At 39.7% G+C, this 26,814-nt stretch overlaps 1 protein-coding gene across 2 annotated transcripts in view; it reads left to right on the top strand.

Moving 5' to 3' along the window:
* RASEF (RAS and EF-hand domain containing) overlaps positions 1–26,814 on the top strand; it is a 77,624-nt gene that overhangs the window by 5,522 nt on the left and 45,288 nt on the right. For both annotated transcript variants that reach the window (XM_030920374.1, XM_030920375.1), the window contains exon 2: positions 25,916–26,062. In XM_030920374.1, coding sequence (XP_030776234.1) covers positions 25,916–26,062 — 147 coding nt within the window. The remainder of the gene's footprint in view (positions 1–25,915; positions 26,063–26,814) is intronic.

The following is a 26,814-nucleotide window of genomic DNA, read 5'->3' as shown; positions in this document are numbered from 1 at the left end:
TGAGTAGCTGGGACTACAGGCGCCCGCCACATCGCCCGGCTAGTTTTTTGTATTTTTTAGTAGAGACGGGGTTTCACCATGTTAGCCAGGATGGTCTCGATCTCCTGACCTTGTGATCCGCCCGTCTCGGCCTCCCAAAGTGCTGGGATTACAGGCTTGAGCCACCGCGCCCAGCCAAAACCTGTCTCTTAATAACTACAACTCATTATTGGTGTATAGAAATGCTACCCATTTTTGTACATTGATTTTTGTATCCTGAGAATTAACTGAATTCGTTTATCCAGGCTTAGGAGTCTTTTATAGGAGTCTTTAGGGTTTTCTAGATATAAGATTATATTGTCAGCCAACAGAGATAATTTGACTTCCTCTTTTCCAATTTGGATGGGTTTCCTTCTTTCTCTTGCCTGATTGCTCTGGCTAGGACTTCCAGTACTATATTGAGTAGGAGTGGTGAGAGTGGGCATCCTTGCCTTGCTCCAGAATCTAGGGGGAATGAACCTTTGATCCTTCCTCCTCGGCCTTGTGTGAATCTGTGCATGCCTTCGGTTTTATGGGCTCTACTTGCTGGGTGGTGGCCACTTCTGGTTCTGATATTTGAATTTAATCTCAAGGTAGTAATTTATTTTTGACTTTCAGATTTGGGAAAGGTATTCTGGCCTTCTAGTCCTTAGAAGGCTCTCAGTGTTAGCCATCTGGGCAGTGGCCTGCTGTAACCCTCGGAATTCACTGATTGCTCAGAGCTTTGCTCCCAGAATTTGAAGAAAGATGATTTATTCTGTCCTTCTGGTTTGTGCAAAAATCAAAAGGCTTAAAAAGAAAAAATCTTAAAACTTAGTGTTATCAGGGAAACTTTACTGCCAGATCTACAGACTCTTCTCTAGCTTTTCCTCGAACTTGAACTTGGGATTTACTCTTCTCTAAAATTACTGTTAAATTCAGTTACACTACCCCTGTCTCTTTAAGCGTGTAACAGTCTTTATCTGTTTCTTATTTTCTGCCCGGGTTATCCAATCTTTTTTCATTTGTAAAATGAAAGTGGCTGCATCATATGGGGAATGGTTAGTGTGCCATGGTGATTCCAAATGTGTTTTGAATCCTTTTTCTCTCCTCAGAGCGTATATACAGTATACATTCTTGCTTCATGTATAACTTATTACAATTTAGGTAGCACCTGAGTGCAGTATACAGTCAGAAGAGGGAAATGGGAAGATAATATTTATTCTGAGTGGTCAGGGATGCCTCACCTGACTGTATTGGTCTCATGTGAGATTGTAAAATGGAAAGTAAACACTGTCTGTCTCCCAGAGGGAAGTTCTAATGGTGGAATTTATCTATGACACATAGGATTTCTTTAGAATTACTTTGTCTAACAAACAAGTTCATTGCTTCAACTTGTAAATATTCAGGATCTTCCAAATGATAATTGCTTTTCTCAGAGTAATTATAAGAAAAGAAGAGTGAATTTTAACCCTTAAGGCCTTAGTCTATATGTCTTATAAAAACAGGATATACAGCTCCAGTAGTGCAAATGTTTCTTTGATCCTTTCTCTAGTTCACCCAATATTGACATTGCCCTTGACATCTCACTAGGCACTATGCATACCTGACCCTGACCTTGTTTCTGGCCTTCTTAAATACTCAGGAGTTTCTGACACCTGAAGGACCTGGGGTGTGGAATAATGAATGGGAAAATTCCTCCTGGCACTCCGAAACACCACTCATTCTGGACTATGGATGTTTCACATCGAATGTTTCTCAAATTGGGAGCCATAGACCCTTCGTGGTCATTACATATATCTTTGGGAGTTTTAGGAGACCAAATATTCTTATTTTCATTTTGGCGATAATGTAAAATAAATTGATGTGAGCTCATTCCCGATCACCTGCATTACAGATTTGGATGACTCTTGCATTACAGATTTGGGTATGCAATATCAAAACCTGCCTTTGTGTTCATGAGGCATCCCGTAACACTGTGCGCATTGTCATGAGCTAAGAAGGAAGGCCGAAAGGTGGGCTGTGCGTGTGAGCCATGTTTCCACATAATCCGAAGGTGACTGACAACAGAGTCTTGGATTTTCTGTAGTCTCAATATAAAAGTGATGGGAGAATGGGGTTTTGATCATAGAAATGTGCTCCAGATAGCCATGTATGAGCCAGTCCCACACTGACATTGACTGTGGAGATTTAGCTTGGAAAACTGCATGCCCTGTCTATAGCTGACTATTGCTAATTCTGATTTCATTGATTTTGTAAATGTGTGTCAGTGTTAGAAATGTACTGATGCTATTGGTATAAGGAGTTTATATCCGATTTGTGTTCGTTCATAGTTAAGTGTAATGTGTTATAAGCAATATTTAAGTTAACTGTGGAATTCACAGGAGTCTTGTTTTTTTTTTTTTTGAAACGGAGTCTCGCTCTGTTGCCCGGGCTGGAGTGCAGTGGCTCAATCTCAGCTCACTGCAACCTTTGCCTCCCGGGTTCAAGTGATTCTCCTGCCTCAGCCTCTTGAGTAGCTGGGATCACAGGTGTGCACTACCATACCTGGCTAATTTTTGTATTTTTAGTGCAGATAGTACTGTGTTGGCCATGCTGGTCTTGAACTCCAGGACTCAGATGATCCGCCCTCCTCAGCCTCCCGAAGTGCTAGGATGACAGGCGTGAGCCACTGTGCATAGCCTCACAGGAGTCTTTAATAAGGTCTACCTGTTAATCTAAGTATGAGAAATACTATTCTAATGGGACTTGAAATCCTCAAGAACTATATAGGACTGTAAACATGCGTGTTTCATTTCTCAGTATGCATTTATCTCCTCTGTCATTTAAATTGAGAGCATAACACTATGGAAAAAGTAAATATTAAATCTTCCAATCCTAAACAAGGAAGATCTGTGTTATTTTCCCACAGAGGAAACTCTTCTCGCCCTTTTTCCTATTTTTCATTCATTCATTCAATTATTTACTCATTCATTCCTTCACTTAACAATTTTTTTTTTGTTTTTTGGTCCACTGTATGCCCAGGACTGCACGAGGCACTGAGTACTTAGAAATAGTCTCCTGCCAAAAGTCCAAGTTGCTTAGCTGGTTTCTCTCTATTCAGAAGGTGATGACATCAGTGAGGATATAAAGTGGCGAGAATCACGAGGTAGATGGCCTGGGTCCAGCTCTCAGTGATGGTCAGAAATCAAACAGACCAGCTACACTCAGGGAGTTTCCTCCCCTCTACCACAGAGAAGTGAAGCCTTCACGCCTTCCCTTGCAAGGCTGAAGTGTGCCAAAACTTCTTTCTTTTGTAGTCCAGCATGAGTAGGACTGCAGGTCCCTGTCAAATGACTTCCAAGCTCCTTCCGCTCTTACTACATACACCGTGGGCTGTGATTAATGGAGGAGGGTTCACAAACATGGAGGCCTCCAGAGCCAGGCAGGTAACGTTGACCCAGTGATGTGGACTCTATGGCCGGTAAGAGCCTCTGCTTTATATGCTGGGAGGAAAGCCACTTCTCAGCTTGGCCACTTTTCAGCTCCAGACAGTGGCTGCCATGCAGGATGTGGGTCCAATGTTGACAGTGATGCTGGATTTTAAGTGCCAATTTCCAATTTTGCATAGCTAAAGAGACAGCATTTCCAGTGTGCAACCTGCGAATGTGCCCTGGTTAATTCAAATGTTAGGTTTAATCTCATTTTGAAGATCCCTGTTGATTTGAGCATGTCGTTCCATGACATCCTAACTTAGAACTTTAATGGTGTTGCTTATTTCCCCTCTAAGTTTGTGGGATATCCTTTTGACCCAATGACAGTTTATCTTTACTTTCTTGTATGCTCTTAGATGTTATTGTACTTTGCAGAGTTATCTTGCTCAGGCTCAACAGATGTTGTTGTATAATATTTTCTACTTCCAGGTTATGCTGCCCTAATGGGTATGTCCTAGGGGAGGAGGGCTGAACTGTGAATGCACTGGGATGTCTAGGATACCTATTACTCTTAATATTTTTCTTTCTTTTCGTCTGAAGCTGGAAGTACTTGGCTGTCACGGTTTTTAAGACATGTAAAAAATCATTTGGAATGAAATGATTTGTGATGAAAATTAAGGGAATTTAGTTATAAGAGGTCCTATTTTCTGGTATTGTAGTATTATTTTCTTTCATTGTTGGAATTCTTTGTCCGTTAGGCACCGTTGTATTTTAGGGCTGAGAGATTTGAACAGCCATAACAGCTGTGTGTCTGGGTTTCTTTTCCTTTTTTTTTTTTTTTTTTTTTTTTCATTTTCTGTCTTTTTTTGTTTTGTTTTGGAGTAGGCTCATACAGGTTCAGTCAAGCTTTATTCCTTAAATGTTCTCACATGTATCTGTCCTTGTTTTCCATTTTTAAGTGGCCAGGCGGAAACACTCAAGGTAATGGCATGTTCTGAGAGCTCCTCCCCACCACGTGCACACCAAGAGCAGCCGCTATCTTTAATTTCAATTTTTAAAATTTAGTTTTGGGGTGTCTTCGGGGAATGTTCAGCCCTGATACCCTCTGCGATCAGTTACAACTATAAAAGTACGGTGCACGCTCAGATGGCCATTTCGTCATAATAGTATCTTTGATCAAGTATATCTTTTAAGTATCTAGACAGAAAGCAAAGAAGTACATAAGGAGTTATTTATTCTAAAATCCGAGTGCAGTGGTGAAAGTATCACCTATTGTTACCTGCCTGTAGCTACCTGGTGCAAGGATGAAGGGCTTATGGGAGGTTTAGGTAGCATTTCCTGATTTGTTACCCATCTGCCTAGCATGGCGGACTCTACCATTTCATCCCCTGGGATAACACAGTCACCTCATAATTCTTGCTTCTGTGAAACAGAGTTACAGTCTGCTCTGGGCTGAGGTGGAAGAATTCATGAAGAGCCAACACACATTTGTTTAGAAAATCCATTTTAGGATACTCCTGTGTCATGTTTTCTGATGGGAATGCTGTAAACTAGTGTTAGTGTTTGTAGTGCAGAATACTTTTTCTTTTCCTCCTTGGGGATCTCTTGGTATAGCATGTACTTCAAACTGGCGGATATGGTTTGCTTGGGGATGCTAATGAATGAATTATACTACAGGCATTTCTGCTTGAACACAGTGTGTACATTCCAGAAAAACCTAGTGTCCTGCAAACACACAGGGCATTTGGAAAAAAAGGTAGAAATGGTGCAGACCACGCGATAGCTATACTTCTGTGATAAGAATACTCAAATAAGCAGTAACAATCATAACATACTAGCACAGTAAAAAAAAAAAAAAAAAAAAAGTCATGCTAGATTCTTAATAGACATAGAAATACAGTACTCCATAATACCTGTAGGTATCTTAAAAATGGTAACTGTTGGGTACTAGGCTTAGTACCTGGGTGGTGAAATAATCTGTACAACAGAGCCTCATGACACGAGTTTACCTGTACAACAAACCTGCACGTGTACCCCTGAGCCTAAAATAAGAGTTAAAAAATAATCTGAAAAACTGTTTAAACATGAAAATATAGGATTTTGCAGGGTTTTTTTTCCCTGAAGGTGAAGGTAGCTTGATGGAGATGTGGGGTTGCAGCTGCTTTTAGTTAGTGGGGCAAGGACAAAATGCACAAGGATCCAAGAGAACCCAGACAACGCAGGTGGACAGTCTGTGCTAAGAGGACGATCACGGTGCGAAATGGCATCAGGTCCACACTGCATTCCTTTGTAGCCTGTGGCGTGCAGCTGTTAATGGACTTGCATTTCAGTGGCTGTTACTTGGGGGCATAAAGCATTAACACACTGGGAAAAGTCATTTCCACTTTAGCATCCTTCACTTACTAACCTAGGGAGTGAAGTAACTGATGCTGTAGGTACCTGCATTATGACAGAGAAATCCTAAAAAAACATCTTGAGTACAGAACTCATGGGAAGCGCCAGCAAGGCGCAAAGACAGAAATGAATGTCAGATTGATTCTGTGTACACAGATTCAAGGTTTTGTATTGGTCTAAAAGGATAATGCATCACCTCTCTCCTAAGAGATTATACCAAATGAGCTCTCTTCAGGATAATAAAAGTCCATTAGTCCACAAAAGTTTAGAAATCTATTAGGTTGTTAGAGTCCTAATGACCCTGGCTAAAATGAAAATATGATGGGATAGCTGAGCACTTGGAGCCTTGGGAAGTGACCTACTCTGTTGAATGATATTTAACATTAAGGTTTTTATCAGTAACAAAGTTCTTATTCAGCTCTTTTCATCAGTCCTAGCATACATTCACTGTGAAGCTGGTACATTGGTCTACATTGATTAACCCCAATGAAAGTGCAGTGATTTTAGACATTTGTATTAGAGTTTTCCAGAGAAACAGAACCAATAAGATGTGTGTATGTGTGCATAATGTACATAAACACAGACACACATATAAAATATATGTGTTATGTGTATACCATATGTATACACATATGTCTTGACATGTTATTTAGAAAGAGAGAAATTGAGAGAGATTGATTTTAGGGAATTGACTCATGTGACTATAGAGGCTGCTAAGTCCAAACTCTGCAGGGCAGGATGGCAGGCTGGAGACCCAGAGAGGGGTTGAGGTTGCAGTCCTGGTAAAAAGTCATCTGCTAGCAGAATTCCCTCTTCCCCTGTGAGATCAGCCTTTGTTCTAGGTCTTTACTGAATGAATGAGGCTCACCTACCCACATTATGGAGGGTAAACTGCTTTACTTGAAGTCTGCTGATTTAAATGTTAATCTCGTGTATAGAATACCTTCACAGCAACATACTCACATTTGAGCAAAAATCTGGCTGCTGTGGCCTAGACAAGTTGACAAATAAAATTCACCATCATAGCCACTAAGAGAGGTTTTCAAATATTCTCAGTTTTGAGAAGATCACCGAGCATTTTTGAATGCTTCTAGCTTGTGAGTAACAGAAAACTTCAAACTATTTTAATCAGGAAAATTTCCTATACATATATTATATCCCCCCACCTCCCAAATGCTTAAACACTCCACAACGAAGTACCAAAGTCAACTTTAAAGTTATTAATATTTTTTATCTTCCAAGAAAAGGCTTGCCCTACATCTGCTTATGGCTGTGAGACGTCCCTCTGGGAGAAGAGGTCTTATTATTCAGCCTTGTTCCTACCCCTCCACCCTCGCCCTACAATCCCATTCTTCATCAAAATAGTCATAACTTCAAACTGAGCACCTCACAGAAAGTACATCTTGGATTTGAGCATAGCCATCCAGCAAGCCACACAAACATTATGCTTTGCTGGACTTTCCTGGGCAAATTCACTGCTTTCTGGCTTCCTTTCTTCTTCTCCTTCCTTCTCACTCCTTCCTTCCCTCCTTTCTGCAAATGCTCTGTGAAAGGAAGGCATTGTGCCAAGAAGTCCAAAGGCTGACATTTTAATGAGGAACAGGAAGAAATTCTTTCCAGTAGGAATGGGTTCTTATCTACTAGTTTTTGTCCCTGAGTTGGAAGTTACTTACAGGATGTAATAGGAGAGCACAGGGAAGCCAGAAGTGTTCCACCAGGTATAAGTCCGAAAGCAGCCACAAGAGAGCTGCTAGATTCATTATTCAGCAGCTCAGTGGGCACTGGTGGTAAATCACATCTTCTCTTTGCTGCTAGTCAAGGGCATTTCTAGAGGTGCAAACTCCTAGGGCCCACCGCAGACTCACTGAAGCATCTGTATTTTAACAGAAACCCTGAATGGTTTGTGTGTGTAGTAAACTCTGCTGAGAAAATGAGAAGTGAGAGTGTGGAATGTGGCCACATCTGCTGCGCAGATGTTTCCAAAAAGGCAGAAAAGACCCAGAAAAAAAATCGCTGAACTGAGGTAGAAGAGAGAAACTTCGCTGACTTCAAAATGTTGCCTTGGGGTGCTTCTGGTTGTTTGATACCTGAATTTTGAGATGTTCATGACTGAGTTTACCTTGAGGATACAGTCCTTTATACTCCATCAAGTACTTTGTGTATTTTGTGAATGTATTCTTTAAAGACAAAACACAAGCAAAAAAAGCACACAGAGCGGAAGTGTACAGCTTGCTGGGTTTTCAGATGGAATGCTTGAATAAATCAGAATGCAGGTGAAGAAACAGAACATTTCACTACATTGCGGAAGCCCAGGTTCCCCCCTCAATCACTGCAGACCCCTCTTTCCAGAGGAGTCATTGTCCTTTGCCTCTGTTTTGATGTTACATACATAGGTTCGTACAGTGCATCTGGCTTCTTTCAGTCGCCGTGATGTTTGTGAGCTTGTAGTTTAAAACTTTTATTTTCATTGATGTAGATTCTTCCACAGTGTGAAAATACCACAATAGATTTATCCAGTTTACTAAAAATGTCTATTTGGATAATTTCTACTTCATGGATGTCACACATAGTACTGCAGTGATCATCTGTCACAAGACTTTTGGTAAGCACATGGACGTGGGCAACGCATTGGTCAGAAAAATTGTTTGCAAAATCACTGAAGCTTTCCGTGCTAATTCAGGGTCATCATATGAAGTCTAGTTTTATTCTGGGAGCTGGTAGAATGATATCCCCAGGGATTTGTGGAGATGGTGGTTCAGCTTGGCTTTTGAAGTTACTGTGTGGAGTGTCTGTCCTTGCCATCAGGCTGCCAGATGACGTTTTACTATTCTCAGTACTTCCTTCCTTCGTGGGTCTTTTGTCTGTTGAAGTTTTGGAAAACAGATTATCAGATACATTAGAATTGTGTTTTTTAAAAGCCCCGTTTGAATGTAAATTATTCCTATACCAAGCAGGAGTGTCTCAGAAGCTGTTTTTCTTTTTTTTTTTCTGACTTTCCAACCTCCTTTTGGATTCTTCTTGGCATCAGGTACCTGAGTTTCAGATAGCTGGAGTGCTGCCATCATTTTGAAATTATAATATTATTATTATTTGTAGTTTTACTCCTGTTCCATTTTTATTCATACATTAACTTCTTTTTCAATTTTGTTTATTTTGGAGGTTCCTCAAGTAGACGCTGTAGTTCTAAATTATCTTTTTAGAAATTCAGCCGCTTAGAGCTAAGCACAAAACATGGAGTTATATTATTTTGAATACAAATAAGAAGTAGGTGCCCAGCCAGGAGTGGGCATAGGTCACGCTGAATGAATCCACTGGAATCTGTCAGTCACCTCATATGTTGATCACTGAAATTATTTTTAATCCTTTCTCTTTTGAGTCTTAGGGGAATGCTTAAAAAATTACACACCAAGATAAACAAATACTACTGCTTCGTGGATTCTCCTTATCCACTCAAGCAAATTACTGTAATACCTTTATGACAACTTTCTGTATAGTACTTGGATTTAAAGCAACAATTAGGCATTTATTTCCATTTTCTTTAGTAGCTTTTGCATTCGTTTTGCTGCCCAGAGGGTATCTTATTATCCAAGCAGGTGAGAGAGAAGTGCAGCTCAGACCACAGGGAAACAGAACTGGAAACCAAGGGAATGTTAAAGGTTTGGGATAAAAAAATATAAACTGAAATAAATGTAAGTATACAGCTTACTGAAATTGCTTTTTCCTTATCTGATGAACCAGTGAGTTAAGATGATGACTCAATTAAGGGAAGACTGGTTTTTCTTTTCTTGACTTTTCTTGGGGGTTGAGGTCAGACTCTGTTGGCAGATGGTGTTTGCAGATCTGAAGGCTGTTTGCTCTTTTAGTGAACTGTGGCTCTGGGAGCACAAAAGTGGACCAGTGGCAGGACAACTGATCCTTGAATAATGTGCAAAAGTCGGATTTTAATGAGATTTTTGGCTACCTTTTTTTAAAAACCATTTCAGAAAGTCACCCTTCCATTCTGGAGAAAATCAAATGAAGAAGTAATTAAACATTCCAGCATGTTGCTGGGAAAGCAGTGGAGTAGACAGATGATGGGCAGTGGGGTCTGTCTCAGGAGGCTTCTGCCTTGAGGAAAATGTATCCCAAGCACCATGGAGTGAGACTGGGAGCCTCTCAAAGGGTCTTAACTGTTGAAATGTCAAATTAGAGATGTCGGCAACATTTTATTTCTAAGGGGAAATGTGTTTAAGAAATTCATAAGAAAATCTCTACAACTAATTTTACTTGGTTTGATATTTTTGTATCTTTTCATAAAACAGACTGGAACACTGTTATTGATTTATCTTTATGTTTGATGGTTAGGTAGCAGGGTAGGTAGGTAAAAATCAGTGATTCTTAAAAGTAGATTATAAAATTCTGTGACATGTCTTTTGGGACACTAAACAAATAATATCACATATATAAATAGTTTTAACATAATTCAAAGATGTCATAGACAATAATTTCATGCTTAATTACATTCACTGTCATAGCAAACTAATATAACCTTTGAAATAGGCTTTTAAAAAGGCCCGAGCACCGGGCACAGTGGCGCACACCTGTAATCCCAGCACTTTGGGAGGCCCAGACAGGTAGATCACCTGAGGTCAGGAGTTCAAGACCAGCCTGAATAACATATCTCTACTAAATACAAAAAAATTAGCGAGGCATGGTGGTGCGTGTCTGTAAACTTGGGAGGCTGAGGCGGGAGAATCATTTGAACCCAGGAGGCAGAGGTTACAGTGAGCTGAGATCATGCCATTGCACTCTAGCCTGGGTGATAAGAGTGAAACTCTGTGTCAAAAATTATATTTAAAATAAAATAAAAAGGCCAAAGCAGGTTGTGTAGAATTGTAACAAATTTTCTTGCCAGTGTTATGTATATTCAAGCATAAGGTTTATTTAACTGTTAACAAAATGTGATGAGGAACCAAACAGTTATCTTTCCATGATACCAGTAATAATTCAGAATTAAATACCAACTATTTAATAATCAGTGGTAGGTATTCAATATATAATAAGTGCTAATTCAGGAAATATATTTGCTATCGAATGAACAAGTAGAATGCACTTACATATTCCGGAATGTACTGATTTCGAAAGAAAAAGTGTTCTGTACTGGTATTCATGATTCTGTAGTATATTAATAAATCATTTGGAGATTTTAGAATGACAAGCAAATCCTTATCTTTTGTAGAAGCTAATGGTGAGTTATCTATGTATGCAATATATTGTCTTTGTTGATCTCCATAGAATCACGTAACTTAATTTATTTTTGGAACTCACATATATGCTATTAACAAATATAAATATTATTTTGTTAAAAATACCCCCACATTTATTATTGAAGTATATTCAAAATATATTCAAGATTTGATACATGGGTTTAGCCATTCAGCTGATGTTGAGATTTCAGCAACCTCAGCTCACAAAAACACAAATCTGAGGTGGAGTGTATTCTTCCATTTTCATACTGCTTTGAAGAAATACCCGAGACTGGGTAATTTATAAAGAAAAAGAGGTTTAAGGGACTCACAGTTCCACATGGCTGGGAGGCAAGGGAGGAGCAAAGGTACATCTCACATGGCTGCAGGCAAGAATGTGTAGGGGAACTGCCCTTTATAAAACCATCAGATCTCATGAGACTTATTCACTATCAGTAGAACAGCACGGAAAAACCTGCCCCTATGATTCAATTACCTTCCACCGGGTACCTCCCACGACACATGGGAATTATGGGAGCTACAGTTAAAATGAGATTTGGCTGGGGACACAGCCAAACCATATCATGGAACAAAATGAAGGGGCCTTTGCATATCAGAAATAATTCCAGACACCAGCAAGACAGACAGTTTCTTGAGTTGGACTTATTTTCAGCATTCTTAGCATCTGTTATTATGATAAATAGTGGGCGCATCCCCATTGAAAACAATGTGAAAGGAGAAAAGGGAAAAAATAGTGGAGAAGGCAGCAGCACACTGAAGACTGGTGCATGCTGGTGCGTGTAAAGTTCAGATGGAATCTGGTGTGCTTTCTAGAATCTCCTACTTTCTCACTGTGTTCAGCAGGGGAGACCCTTTTTATCTTGGCAATCATGTTTCCCATAGTTCGCCCTCTCCCTAACCCTGTGCAGGCAAGTCTCACCTGCTCACTCCTTCCCACCTTGCCCTCTTTATTCTCTGTGAGTCGGAGTTCTGAGCCTGTCGCAGATCCAGTACAAAACTCCACCTTCTCCACATCAGTTCATGTTGAGCCCTTCTTCCCAGACCTCCTGCCTCCTTCGTTCATTCATTAATGGAGAAGCTGCTCCAGGTCAAACCTATAGGTGCTGGCTGCTGCAAGGGATATGAGACTGATAGGGTAACCGGGAAGGTAAAACATCCATAGAAAACTCAATACACAGAACTCAGATAATAAAGTGTGGTGGGGGTAGGAGGAGAGGGATTTCCCTGTGATTGGAGTATTCAGGGCTGATTTTCAGAGGTGACTTTTGGGAAAGCCTTGACTGATGTGTAGGATTTGGCTTCTACATAGCATATATGAAAGGCTTAGATTCTGATCAAAAACTCAGATCAAAATGTACTTTGACCAGGGAGGAATTTGTTTCTCAACTTCTGCAGTCTCAAAAATTGAAAAACAAAAAACAAACAAACAAAAAAACAGAACAGTGATGTGAAATCAGTCAAGAAAACGTGCTTCATCTGAACCTTGTCTCCTTTGTTGAAAAGTTACATATTTTATATTGAGCCCTCTACAAAATACTTGAGGACATTGAGCACCTAAGGATGGAAAAAGAAAGAAGGAAATGAGATAGGGAACTAGAGTGGCTGTAGAATTGATTCCCTAAACCAGGACTTGTTTGAGAATAAAATAAGGAGAACTAATTTACTTTAAATTATATAATTTTATCAAAATACTATTTTATTATCTAACAAATTGTTTTTATTATATAGTGGTCCTATATACTAGTTCTAGTCAAAAATTTTAAAAGTAAAGTTATTTGTAAAATAAAAGGTTTATGTACATTGAAGTAAAAATTTTCTTATCACTTACGTGAACGTTAAAAAGTGGAAAATAGTACTGGAACATATTAATGTATTTTAATGTTAATTACCTATATCTATCTCTAATGCCAGAATTAGTGGTACTTTTCTGAAGAATGCATCTTCGAATGTGGTCGTATTCTTAATTTTTTCTATAATATCGCTTGTAATCTTTAGAGTTACGATTTCATTTTTTGACTACTAAATTTGAAATTGTGGACATCAGCAGTTGACTCTTCTGTGTAGATCATGATTTTTTTTTTAAATTAAGAAAACACTCTCAAGTGTTGAACTATAATTGTAGAGTAAATTCTAAGTGGAGGATATCGTTAATTCTTTTTTGTCTTGGTATTGACATGTAAATATTAACATATGTGAATAATTTAGTCCACGATTGTCACAGGTTCTATGTCTTTACCTCCTTTCAAAATACTTCCTTTAACAAATACTTTGACAAATTTATTAACATTTATAAGACAAGACTTATCAAGTTGTGTTCGTTTATGTTTCTTTTAAATGTTTTCCAATACTTAGATACATCAAAATTGTAGGACTTCTCAATTCTATCCTATTGTTATAGAATATAAATTTAATCAATAAAGATAGGAAGACCATCAAAAGATTTTTCTCGTAAGTTCAGATATTCCAAATAATAATTACAGAATTTCATTTATACATTTGAACTCTCATCATTCAATCTGTTTAATTCCTTAGCATCTTCCTGTTTTCAGGCTTACTTTTCAATTAACTTCAATCTGCAAAAAACTTGAAAAATGGATGGTAGCCTTTATAGTTCCCATTGTTGAGTGATTTGATTAAAGTTTTCCAACTGATTTTGAACAAAATGTAATGAATGCTTAGAGGACTAGTTTACAAAATGACATAGGACATTTAGGATGATTTGCTAAGTAGTTCTTCAAAGGTCCAAAGATTTCCAAAATCTGAATGGTGATAAGCCACAAAGAGAGAAAATGACAATTGCAAAAAATGTTTAGATAATGTAATTATGTGTGTAAATATATTTGAAATTTTGACATTTTAGTCTGCAGAATATTAAAGTGTATTTGGATTCAGTTATATGTGCCACCAATTCCAATGCGTTTCTACTTCACAGATTTCTTGATTTGGTAAAAATACAATTTTTACTACAATGCTTTATTCTTTTATTTCCCACTGAATTGATGATAGCATTTGTAATAATAAGATTGAATGTTTTGTCTTTGACAGAACGAACTTCCTGAACTTTGATTCCATCTACTTTTTTTGAAGCATCTCATTGCACTGATACAAAACTAGCCTGATTTACCTTTGTGAAGTTCTTTTTCTGCTAATGCAGACAATAAACACAGCTATCATCTCACTCTTTGCATTTATACAAGATAATCGGTAATAAAAATTTGTGCAGAATTAATTTGAAACAACAGTCTCTTGACCTAAGAAAAAAGTCATGTTTCACAGGTGGTATGTAAGTAAGCGTTCTGCAGCTGCGTGAGTAAAATTGTAGACTCTGAAGAATACGGTTGTCTTAAAAGACATAGATCCTGTTGCTTCTTCAGGAGCTTTATATTTTCTGGTTTTCATATGGCTAATGATACCACTATAGGGCACCATGACGTCACTGTAGGGCACCATGGTGCACCATGGTGGAGGATAATATTGAGAAGCTTTTTTTTTTAAAAAAAGAAGATGGTATAGTGTTCCTGTGTAACGTGTACTCACTTCTCCTTATTAATACCTTGCTTTGGTGCAGTGCAATTGTTACAATTAATGAACTGATTATTGATTCACTGTTATTAACTGAAGTCCATATTCAGATTTCCTCAGTTTTTCCCCAAAGTCCCTTTTTTGTTGTTGTTCCAGCATCCGTTTAGGACACCACGTTCCATTTTGTTGTCATGTCTCCTTATGCTCCTCTTGGCTATGACAGTTAACCATTTGGAGCAGTTATGCATTTATCTACTTTCTTGAGGAAAGGAAATTGAGTACTCAACTTTTTATTAAGCGTGCACCATTTTTTTGTTTGTTTTTTGAGGTTGTTGCTGCCAGAAGGGTTTACTGCAAAAGATAAAAGCATTGCCATCCAATAAAATAACTAGATATACACTTAAGCCATATAAAAAGCATCAGCTTACTGTAGCAAGAGCATCCGAGGTACTCTCCATCGCTCTGAGGCAGGCCTGTCCAACTTCTGTTTTCTGTACATATTTCATGTGCACTATGCTTGTAAATTTCCAATTTCCCAGTGACTTGACCACATGGCTGCCTGGCAGCATTTCGCACATCTTGCAGATAGGAGCACAACTGACTGACTTTCGAGATGGTTGGCCGAGGCAACTGCTTCCAGTCTTTCTCTACCACCATCTGAGTCCTGAAGGAGCTTTCTGTCTCCAGCTTCTCTTGTCCAAGCTTAATTTGTTTTATCAGTGAGTGTGAGTGTTCTGTTTCCTGCCCCTGAAAGGAAAGTTTCTGGTAAGGGTCAGGAAAGGAGAGATGGTTTTATTCCTGATTATCTTCTGATTTAGCCACGTATTATTCTATCTTTTCCCTGGCATGGATGTCTCACACACTAAAAAGTGAAAGTGAAAGTAGAGATGCAACAAATTCACCCTGAATTATTTTAATGCAACTGTTAATAAGTTTAAATACACAGTTGGTACGCAGTTTAAGAACAGGTAATACATGTTAATGCAACTTTTTGATTACAGTGAAAGGGAAATTCTAGTTAGATGCTTACTGTGGACAGGATACAGGACAACGAGCATAAACTGGGAGTGTGTGTCCTAATCTGGGAAGGTGACATGTCATCTAAAGAGAAATTTTACATAAAAATGGATACTGTACTCCTTATTTCCTCCTCAGCTCCTATCTTTTTTTTTTTTAACCAAAGTAGAAGTATTTTTTTTCCATGGAAAATAGCTATAATATACCGACTTGCACTAACACTACTAGATTATGCCTACATTTAACTTGACTCAGGTTAAGCTGATAGAAGAGAAATACAGGGAGAGCAAATATGCATTGCAAGACAAGTGCTCTTAAAGAGCTGTATATTCTTACATATACATGTACACACATATAGCACATACATACTATAATATCAACAAAATGAACTTCTGTGTATGAAGAAGTTTGATCTGGACTTGGGGCAGGATGTGAATAAAAGCCTGTTTATCTGAGTGTGGAAGGGTGAGGTCTGCATTGTCCCATGCACATTGCTACACTCAGGGCCTTATGTTAATAGACGGTAACAGGGGTCACCACAGCAAGGCTCATCTATCCCTCTGCCTATTACTGTAAATAAAGTTTTATTGAAACACAGCCAAACTTATTCATTTATGCATTGTCTAGGCTGCTTTCACACTGCAGTGACAGGCCTAAATAGTTGCAACAGAGATAGTATGTCCTGCAAAGCCTAAAGTATTTTCTACGTGGTACTTCACAGAGGAGATATTACTTACCCATGGACTGTAACTTTTGCAGACTGACCTTGAACATGACCTAATTTAATTCTCCCTTTTCAGTTCCCAGAGTACTGCCACCCGTAAGACATTTCTGTTCATGGAGCTCCCATACTACAAGGTTTTCTTCCTTTGAGCCCCTTTTGAAACACCATCCAGACTTGGACAGGAGACAACCATCTACTTCTTTTTAACTCAGTTGGGGATTGGAGTCAGGAGTAATAATGGATGGGAACAATGGCTGGCACTTACTGATTTCCAACATTGTACCTCACAGCTACCCTTAGGTGGTAGCTTCTATTGTTATACCCACTTTATGGTTGAGGAAGCCGAAGCTGGAGAGGTAAAGTGTTTGGCTCTAAGTCATAAAGCTTAGATGTGGTGGAGGAAGCATTTAAATCTGCCCAGGCCATTCCACTTATCCCGTGCTGTATTCATTTATGACTCCAGAAGCCCTAATTGTTTTGAGGCTGTGCCTGCAGTAAACCTTCAGCACGATGCTTTCTGCTGTTTCCACCTTCCTGCCTCCATTGGCGAACTCCCAGTAACTAAATATCAGTGATTGAAAATAGGAAGAATTTGCAATCTAAATTGTTTCTAGACATTGAATGGATCTAGTTAACTCTCTCATCTTCCAGGAAACTTTCATTTATACCTTTTGGTGAATGTTATAAAAATAGGTACTTAGGTAAGTAATATTTCTCTAGATGACACAAACCCAGAAAGACTTTTACCTGCAGGAGATGTATGTGGTTAAGGGGGCCTGGGTGAGGCACTGGCAGTTTAAAATGTAGATTAGAAACTCCTCTGATCAGACAGCTGCAAAACCGAAGCCAGAGAAGCCTCAGCCTCTGGACCAGGTTGTCTTTCCAAGTCTGCTGGTTGCTGGGGCCAAGTGGAGGAGACCATTGTTTGTTTTCTCTAGCTTGGAGAGCTGGATAGCCATTCTGTATGCAGATTGAGACCACAGCCAATCGTAGGCAACTCTGTTAGTGGGAAGAGGTCACCCTGTCTAGAAAGCAAGACTTAAATTTTAGAAAGGGAATTAATATTGCTCTGTTCTAGTAGCATAGCTGGATTTGTCCCTTAGAATTTATTTTCCAGTTAATTTGGGGTTTATTCTGGAAGGATGCATACTATGTAATAAAAATACATTTTTAAAAGAGTACTTTTTATTTAACTTGTATGGAAGAGAAAGGATAAACCTTTGCACTTACTGACTAAACAACTGTGATTCGTTCGGGGCATTGAACGAAGTAGGTGAACTGGTATTACATTAGTAAGAACGTACTCCTTGTTCTTACCCAAAAAGAGAAATAATTATACTATCAGATTTTAGTTGTCTGTAATTTTACTTATTCTGGAGTAAAAACTAGTGACAACTCCTGACGTTCTACATTTCTGGATTAAATGATAATGACCTTAGATTTATCTTTATCTCTGCACATTTATTTCAAAATCTTTAGTTTAATTCCTTGCTTCAGCCAAAACTGTGAAAATGCAAACTCAGTCATGACACCTCTTGCTTTAAATCTTGCCATGGCTTCCCATCCTTTTGGGATATCCCCGCCGACCCCCTTCAATGCACTTTTGGTCCTTGAGGATGTGCTCGTCCGGCTCCTGCTAACTTCTCCAGCCCCAGCTCTCCTGCCTGAGGCTGTGCACAGCCTGTGGCTATTGATACCTGGAAGAGACCACCCCCTACCTCACCCCCTTTCTGCCTAGTTGACGTCTATGCACGCTTCAGGGAATACCCCAAGCTCTGGTCACATTCACCTGTTCTATGCTGTCAGCACATCTTGTACTTAATCCTCACAGAACTTTTCAATCACGTGTGAGCTTTATGCAGGAAGGAACTCGGCTTCCTAGCATTTTATTTTCAGGATCTCACATGGTGCCTCTTGGATTGCATGCATGTTTTAATGTCTCATGTTCAGATGCTAGGATCTCAGCATCAATGTTCTTGTGGCATTCCTTGGTGTAGAATGATGAAGACATTGGCATTTAATACTGTGTGCTTTTGTTTACCAAAAATTGGGTTTTAGATGCATAAAACAAACAGTTTGAATAATTTGGCTCCCTATTTTAATACTTAAATCAGCAAGACTTGGGATCTGAGGGCCAGTTTTCCTAAGCACCCTACTGGATCACTGTGTTTCTTAGTGTGGAGTGAAGTTTTCTGTACTTAACTGGTTTCCAGAGATGTCCTGAGATCAGCTGTGTCCAAGCTTTCTACATACCAGCCCTACTGCATTCCAGATATATAAACACAAATATACATGTCATCTTCTGAGTAAAATGTTAATCTTATGAAAATGCATGACCTTTAAAAATTTCTGTACGTCTTAAGTATACCTGTTTTCTCTTCAAATACATGTAATTTCCCTCTCAGCTTCAATGGGAATATTTGCTATTTAAGGTTCTTATTTCTCGGCCGGGCGCGGTGGCTCAAGCCTGTAATCCCAGCACTTTGGGAGGCCAAGACGGGCGGATCACGAGGTCAGGAGATCGAGACCATCCTGGCTAACACGGTGAAACCCCATCTCTACTAAAAAATACAAAAAACTAGCCGGGCGAGGTGGCGGCGTCTGTAGTCCCAGCTACCCGGGAGGCTGAGACAGGAGAATGGCATAAACCCGGGAGGCGGAGCTTGCAGTGAGCTGAGATCCGGCCACAGCACTCCAGCCTGGGTGACAGAGCAAGACTCCGTCTCAAAAAAAAAAAAAAAAAAAAAAAAAAAAGGTTCTTATTTCTCAGGGATCCTTTAAAAATTTTAAGTTGTGAAGTTTTCATCGGTAATTAGCCATTGCTACTGTCATTCATACAAATCATCATATAATTTATTGAACAAGAAGGTAAATAACATCTAAAACATTGATAATTCAAGGTACATTTTTCTCTCATTGCATTTCACTTGATATCTTCAGACACAAATTAGATATATTAGTGTTGGTTGCTCTCTCAGGACAGAAGTAGAGACTGCTTTTTTCTTGACTGGCTAATGCTTACGACTTGATCCTTGTTCTTTCTTTACCTGGTGTTTGCCAAGTACACCTGTAAACAGATCTGCGTGGTATTTGAGAGTGCAGGTGTAATTGCTTTAGATGAGCCCCTGGGTCCCTCATGAATTCAAAATGTTTTCAAGCCTTGTCACTGCTCATCACCCTTCTCAGCACTCACTTGTGCCAACTGGGTCAGGCCCAGAAGAAAACAGAGCTGTGTGTCTGGCCATTGTATCGTTTCTGCTTGTTTAACTTTTGACGTCAGAAGCTAGGACACCGGAAGAGGCCAGTAACTACTACACCTTTGGGGAGGAACAAAAGATTATCTTGGCACCAAGTAATGGTGCCAAGTTTATTGAGTTGAGAAATCCATAGGCATTTAGCTGCCCAGGTGAGGCACAGCATATAAATCTTACGTAGAGGGACCAGGTATTATCTTTTGCTATGATGAAGTATTTTCTGTTTTTTGTTTTTTTTTCCTTTTTCTATCAGGTGTGAGAATTGCCAAGAGCATTATGTTACAGTCTCTTGGCATAACCCAGAAGGTGCATCATTTCCACAGTATAGACCAAGCGAAGCACACAGGCAGATGGGGTCAGGGATGGAAGGTGGGACTCTGCCCGCTGCATGTAATAGTCCTTCCCCCAAATAGCTTTAAGTAAACTAAATTGTATAAGGTTATCTCATTTTTATCTTATTCATGCTTTCGTTCTTTTAAGGAGTCCTCTTGTAATGTGGGTAGTCCTTGTAGCAATAAAACATGTCCTCTTCCAAAGTAATTTTTAAAAAATCTTGTTATATTACATACTCCTAAATGGAGGTATGTACTTAAGACCCCTGAAAACTGGCTCAGCACTTTCTTCTGGTGTGAAGAGCTAGTTCTTCCCTGGAGAGCCCAACTCTGGAGCCAGATGGATTGAGTGGGAATCCTACCTCTGCTGAAGGGGCATACTTGCCTGAGTCTCCTCCTCAGTAAATAGGATACTAGTGATAACCTCTTCATAGAGTTATCTTGAGAATTAAATGAATAATATATGTAAAGGCTTAAATCGGCACCTCGACTACATATATAAGGTGATCAATAAATGTCTGCTTTGGTATATGAATGCTTCAGTATAACCTTTTGTTCCCTTCTAAAAAAGAGTGGGTGGTGATTGTTAAGACTTATCTGATCATAAAAGTTTTATTACATACTTATGGTATGAAGCTATCAAGTAAGGAGGTAAGGAAGTATGTTAATATGGAAGAAGATGATAAAATACCCAGAGAGGAAACCATAATGCCATCTTTCTAAGCTAAAGCTGACTGTAACAAAGAACTGGCTTTGTAACGAAGAAGAAGTCTTACTGGCTTCATGCAATGCAAATGTTTTTTTCTTATGTATCTGACAGATCATGGTGATCAGGTAGCTCTCCTGAGCAGTCTTCCACCATGTGGTGATTCAGGGATCCAAGCACGTTCTATCACGAGGCTTAGCCATGTTGGAGTTTTTCACTTCAGTGATGAGGATGAGGGAGAAAGTGGGAGAGAGTGAAAGAGGGAGAAAGGTGGGAAAGGGAGAAAGAAGGAGAAGGTGGAAAGGGAAGAGAGAGAAATTGAGAAAGAAAGTGAGAAAGAAAGAAAAAAGAAAGAATGAAAGAAAATGTGCTGAAGATTTTGTAAGTGATTTTAGAGGTCAAGCCTGGAGGTGGCAAACACATACCATTTCTGTACCTACTCCATTTTCTAGAACTAGTCACATGACTCCAACTATCGGCCAAGGGTTCTTGGGAATCAGATCTCCCTGTGTGCCCTGTAATGCAAAGCAAGATAGTTGAGTTTCCGTGTAGAGTCCTGGCACAACAGGTAACCATGTGACATATTTTCTGTTAGTGGCAGACATTTCCTGTAATTATTCTGTTTGTATACTTCAGTGTAAACTATTTTTGAAATTCTCTATAATGAATTCCGGGACCAACAAATGACCTAAGAATTTACAAATCATTATGTTTCTTTCTCATTTTAGAAATTTGCAGAAAGTGAGGGAATCTACTCAGATATTTACTTCTGAACATTTTGATGTTGTACAGATAGCCAGCAAACAAGGATTCAATGTGACAGTATCTTTTTGTGTGTGTGTGTGATGGAGTCTCACTCTGTCACCCAGGCTAGAGTGCAGTAACACAATCTTGGCTCACTGCAACCTCTGCCTCCCGGGTTCAAGCGATTCTTCTGTCTCAGCCTCCCGAGAAACTGGGATTACAAGTGCTCACCACCACACCTGGCTAATTTTTGTATTTTTAGTAGAGATAAGGTTTTACCGTATTGGTCAGGCTGGTCTCAAACTCCTGACCTCAGGCAATCTACCCACCAAAGTGCTGGGATTACAGGCATGAGCCACCGCACCCGGCCTAGATGACGGTATCTTAATGTCCCCCGACAGGCAGGATTCTATTAAAGAGCAGGTTTTTATGCTTTGCACCTTCCTGGTAGTCAGTAAATGACAAAGGCGCAAAGAAGTTAATGATCCATTAAAATTACGTCGGACAATCTAAGAGTAGAGATTTTTCTTTTATTACCCCCTAATAAATATGGCTCACTGTTGCAACCAGAATTTGTACTCAGTTCTGATGGGAAAGATAATGGCAGTTTTCTGTGACTTATACCACAAAATGAAGAGACTTACTACTGCAGGTTTATTAATAATATTTTCCTTGAGCAGTTCTTTTGAATCATGTTGGCCTCTGTACAGATCAAGCAGTTTGTTTATAAGAGTAAGCCTGGGGCCAGGTGCGATGGCACAGGCCTGTAATCCCAGCACTTTGGGAGGGCGAGGTGGGTGGATCACCTGAGGTCAGGAGTTTGAGACCAGCATGGTCTCAGAGACATGGTGAAACCCTGTCTCTACTAAAAATACAAAAAAAAAAAAAATTTAGCTGGGCATGGTGGTGGGCACCTGTAATCCTAGCTACTTGGGAGGCTGAGGTAGGAGAATTGCTTGAACCTGGGAAGCGGAGGTGAGCTGAGATCACACCACTGTACTCCAGCCTGGGTGACAGAGTGAGACTGTCTCAATAAAAAAAAGTAAAAAAAAAAAAAGCAAGCAAGAAAGAGCAAGCCTGGGAGAGTTTACAGCCACATGGACACACCTTGGGGCCATGCTTAACTAAGCTTCAGAGTTAATGTGTACCTTATGTTTTTCAGTGTTTCCTAGATCTATGGATTGATTTTGAATCCCATTTCTTCTGCCAGAGTTTAGCTGTTTAACACATAGGGAAGCAATATGATTTTATGGTTGATCAGGTGGCCCACAGCATGAAACTGAGTTTGAATCCTTATTCTGCCACTTAACCACCATATTACTATGGGCCCTATACAGTATGTGTTTGCTAGGGCTGCCTAGGTATTTGTGGTAATAAGCATCACAAACTGGGTGGCTTAAATAACAGAAGTTTATTTTCTCACAGTCCTGGAGGCTAGAAGTCTGAGATGATGGTATCAGCAGGGTTGGTTTCTTTTGGGGCCTGTCTCCTTGACTTGTGGATGGCTGTCTTTTCCTGTGTCTTTACATGATCTTCTGTGTGTGTGTGTGTGTGTCTGGGTTCAAATCTCTTTTTATAAGGTGACCAGTAAGATTGGATTAGGAGCTACTCTATTGACTGCATTTTAACTTAATTACCTCTTTAAAGACCCATTTCCAAATATAGTCACATTCTGAAGTACTGGGATAAGAAAGGTTCTTCATGATGTTGTTGTGAGCATTTGAAGAGAGGAGGCATACATGTTTCCTCACACATTACCAGGAATATGGTGACACTCACTACATGTAACTATTTTTATTACAATTATAAATTGTATTGTATCTGACTGTGTCTTCTTTTCCAGTTGTGAGATGGCTGTCTGCGTGGCTTTTCAATTACTGAGGCCTGGGATTATTGTCGTCTTTCTTGCGCCCTCATAGCATCTTAAAATGCTGCCTTCCACAGAGTAATAAGGCAAAAGCCCAAGGAATGTTGATCAAGTGGATGGGTATGAATTTTGTGTTCAGGATTTCTGAATGGTCTTCTGTGGCTGTTGCTTCTATGGTGTCACACCATAGATGGCTGTGAAATGCTCTCAGATTTCCTGGTTCCTGGAGTGGCCTGCCCAAAAACTAGACAAGGACCTGGAGAAGAGTAATCTCTCCATGTCAGGGACAGGAGACAGAAGTCATTGTGCATTGTCAGGGGAGTAACTGTAAAATCACAGAACCAGATCACCAAACATAAGAATTATCCAAACATTGGAGGCAATTTTTAAATCAGGCATTATGTCAAAGTGGTTGACTTTCCTGCAATTATTAGCTATCCGAACATTTCTAGGCTTAATGAGAATTGATAGAATTATTTGATGCTGGTATTATGGTAAGTTATCATCTCATGCCCAAGGAATTGACTGTTCTCTAAATTTTTGGTATTTCTTGTTTCGACTGGTATAAATGTTCTTTGCTTTAAAAAAGTGCTGCTACTGTCACAACCCAGTCACAGCCTGTGTTAAATACTAGCAAGCAGGGATCCACTAGGATCAGAAGAAGAAGGCCAGATTGCAGAGTCTCTGATATAAGCTGTCTAAGGAGGCCAGTATGCAGCCCATCAATCTGGAGAAGCTTGGATACACTGGAGAATAGTGTGCTTATTAAGTCTACACGTAGCTATAGCATCCATCCATAGCAGATGAGTTACACAGGCTTCATTAACTAGACACAAAGGGTATATCATTCATAGATCATGCTAGATCACTCTTAGTGAATCAACTCTTAAACTGTGAGTCAAGGACACCACCACCAGCCTCACCAACTAGCTCCTTTATCCTCTATCAGATCAGCTACTGAATCTGGTTAATTTTTCTTTTGAAATACCTCTAAAAATGTTTGTCTTTTATTAAAAGGTTTTAGATAGTAACTATGAGGACTGTCACAAATAAAGAGTGTGATACAATAAGAAATATGTAGTTGGTCTTTGTCCCAGCTTCCTGGAATACAGCTCCTAAAACCCTTGGAATCTCCAGAGTGATGAGTGTCTTTTGTATGGTAGTGAGAAGGCTGGTAGCTGGGGGCCCCTAGACCTTCAAGAGGGGGTTGGAGATGATTAAGACTAAGAAAGACTGACATGATTAGAAGGTTGGAACTTTCAGCCCCATCCCTGACCTCTAGGGAGGAGAGAGAAGCTGAAAATTGAGGTAATCACCAGTGGCCAGTGATGTAATCTCTTGCATCTGTGCAGTAGAATCACCATAAAGCCCCCAAAACAATAGTGTTTGGATTGTTGCTGGGTTGGTGAAGATACCGAGGTGTTGGGAGGGTGCTGTTCCCAGAGGAGGCATCGAAGTTCTGTGCACCCACACTCTGCTCCCATACCTTGCCCAAAGCATCTCGTCCATTTGGCCATCCTGAGTTATATTCTTTATGATAAACCTAAGTCAAGTGTTTTCCTGAGTTCTGTGAGCCATTTAAGCAGAGTATGGAACCTAAAGAGGGGGGTCACAGAAACCCCTGATTTATAGGTGATTGGTCAGAAGTGTAGGTGGCAACCTGGAACTTGTGACTGGCATCTAAGTGGGGAGCAGTCTTGTGGCACTGATCCCTTAACCTGTGGGGTCTGTGCTAACTCTTGGTGGTGTCAGAATGAAATTGGATTGTTGGACACTCAGTTGGTATCTGAAATGTTGGAGAATTGGTTGATAAGAGGAAAAAATTCACACATTTGGTGTCAGGAGAATTGTGACTGACTTCAATGCAAATATATATATAAATGTGAATTTATATGAAGTAATTTTTAGTTGACCATAACATAATAGTTACATTCATTGATTTGGTTTGACTGTGTCCCCACTCAGATCTCATCTTGAATGGTAATCCCCTTAATCCCCATGCATCTAGGGACAGAGCTGTTGGGAGGTGCTTGGATCATGTGGGCGGTTTCCCCCATGCTGTTCTCACGATAGTGAAAGAGTTCTCAGAGATCTGATGGTTTAAGGAGGAGCTCTTCCTCCTTCACTCCTCACTCTTCTCTCTCCTGTCACCATGTGAAGAAGATCCTTGCTTCCCCTTCTGCCATGATTGTAAGTTTCCTGAGGCCTCCCAGTCATGTGGAGCTGTGAGTCAGTTAAAACCTCTTTTATGTATAAATTACCCAGTCTTGGGTATTTCTTTATGGCAGTGTGAAAATGGACTAATACACCCACCGTTATGACCATAAAGGCTGAAACATGTCTTATTAGGGGTGGGTGAAACATGGAATTAAGTAACTGATTTAATGTTACCTAATTTTTCTGTAAATTGATTTATCTTTCTATTAAAATAAAAAAAAAACACACAGCAGAAACAACAACAAAATCCTTCCTTATTAGTCCCTTGCTGTGCATTTTCAGTGTCCTCACAGGTCCCCATTTCCTATTGTGGAAAAAATCCAACCATATCTCCTGACTGCTGTCTTCCCTTCCTTCTGATCATTGTATGATTGCTGGTTTTTCTTTCCTTAGTTCTTCATTTATGTTTCTCTTTCTTAAAAGTCCCCTGCAGAGTTGCCTTTAAAATTTTATAATTGGTTTAATTTTTCTTTATTTGGCAGAGAAGAGCAAGTTAGTACCTTGTACCAAAACATCAACCTTGTGGAGCCAAGATTAATTCAGCCATATGAACATGTTATAAAGAACTTCATCAGAGAGATAAGACTTCAAAGCACAGAAATGGAAAATTTGGCCATTGCGGTGAAGAGGTATTGAAGTCTTTCCTTTATAAGTGGCCTGTGGGTGCTTTAACTTGCTCTCTGACCTGGGCAGCAAATGGACTGAACTGCATTGTCACCCTATGATATTGGTGGACTTACTGAGCTTCAGGAGTCTAGAGCTTTCAAAATTAAGCCAACACTGGAGAAGTAGGTCAGCTACCAATCAATCAATAGGTCATCATGATCCTATTATATAAACTCTTCAGGATCAATGACTTGATACAGAACAATTAAGAGATTTATCTTACATCTTGCTGCTTAAAACACACAGGAGAAACTTTATCCAGAGGAGTAGGTGGAACACTATTTGAAGCCTGGCCTTGTTACCTACATGTATGAGACTTTGCGAGCAGGTTACTTAATCTCCCTGAGTTCAGTTCCTGCATCTGCAAAATGAGGATGAATATCTTCACGTCCTCTGGGTGTTAAGACTTAGTGAATGGTATCATGGGTGAGCCCCTCACACTGCCTACCACATGGGTGCTCAGCAGTACTGCTTTGGCTCTCTCTACTCTCTAGCCCTCCTCACTTGGCCCTCCCCCTCTGAACTGAAAGCCAAAGAACTATTAAACTGTTACTCTAATACAGTTCATATAAGCCATAGCTAGCTTACATAGGATATCTGATTGGTGTTAACAGCTGTATCATGCAAAAAAAGAATTTATATGTGTTGTAGTCCAAACATCAGCCTCTTTGCCCCCTGGAAAAACTGCATTCCTTTAGCATATATTGGGAAAGAG

This window comes from Rhinopithecus roxellana, chromosome 16, assembly GCF_007565055.1.
Source record: "Rhinopithecus roxellana isolate Shanxi Qingling chromosome 16, ASM756505v1, whole genome shotgun sequence".
In the NCBI taxonomy this organism is placed as follows: domain Eukaryota; kingdom Metazoa; phylum Chordata; class Mammalia; order Primates; family Cercopithecidae; genus Rhinopithecus; species Rhinopithecus roxellana.
This window is presented reverse-complemented; position numbering and strand designations above follow the sequence as displayed.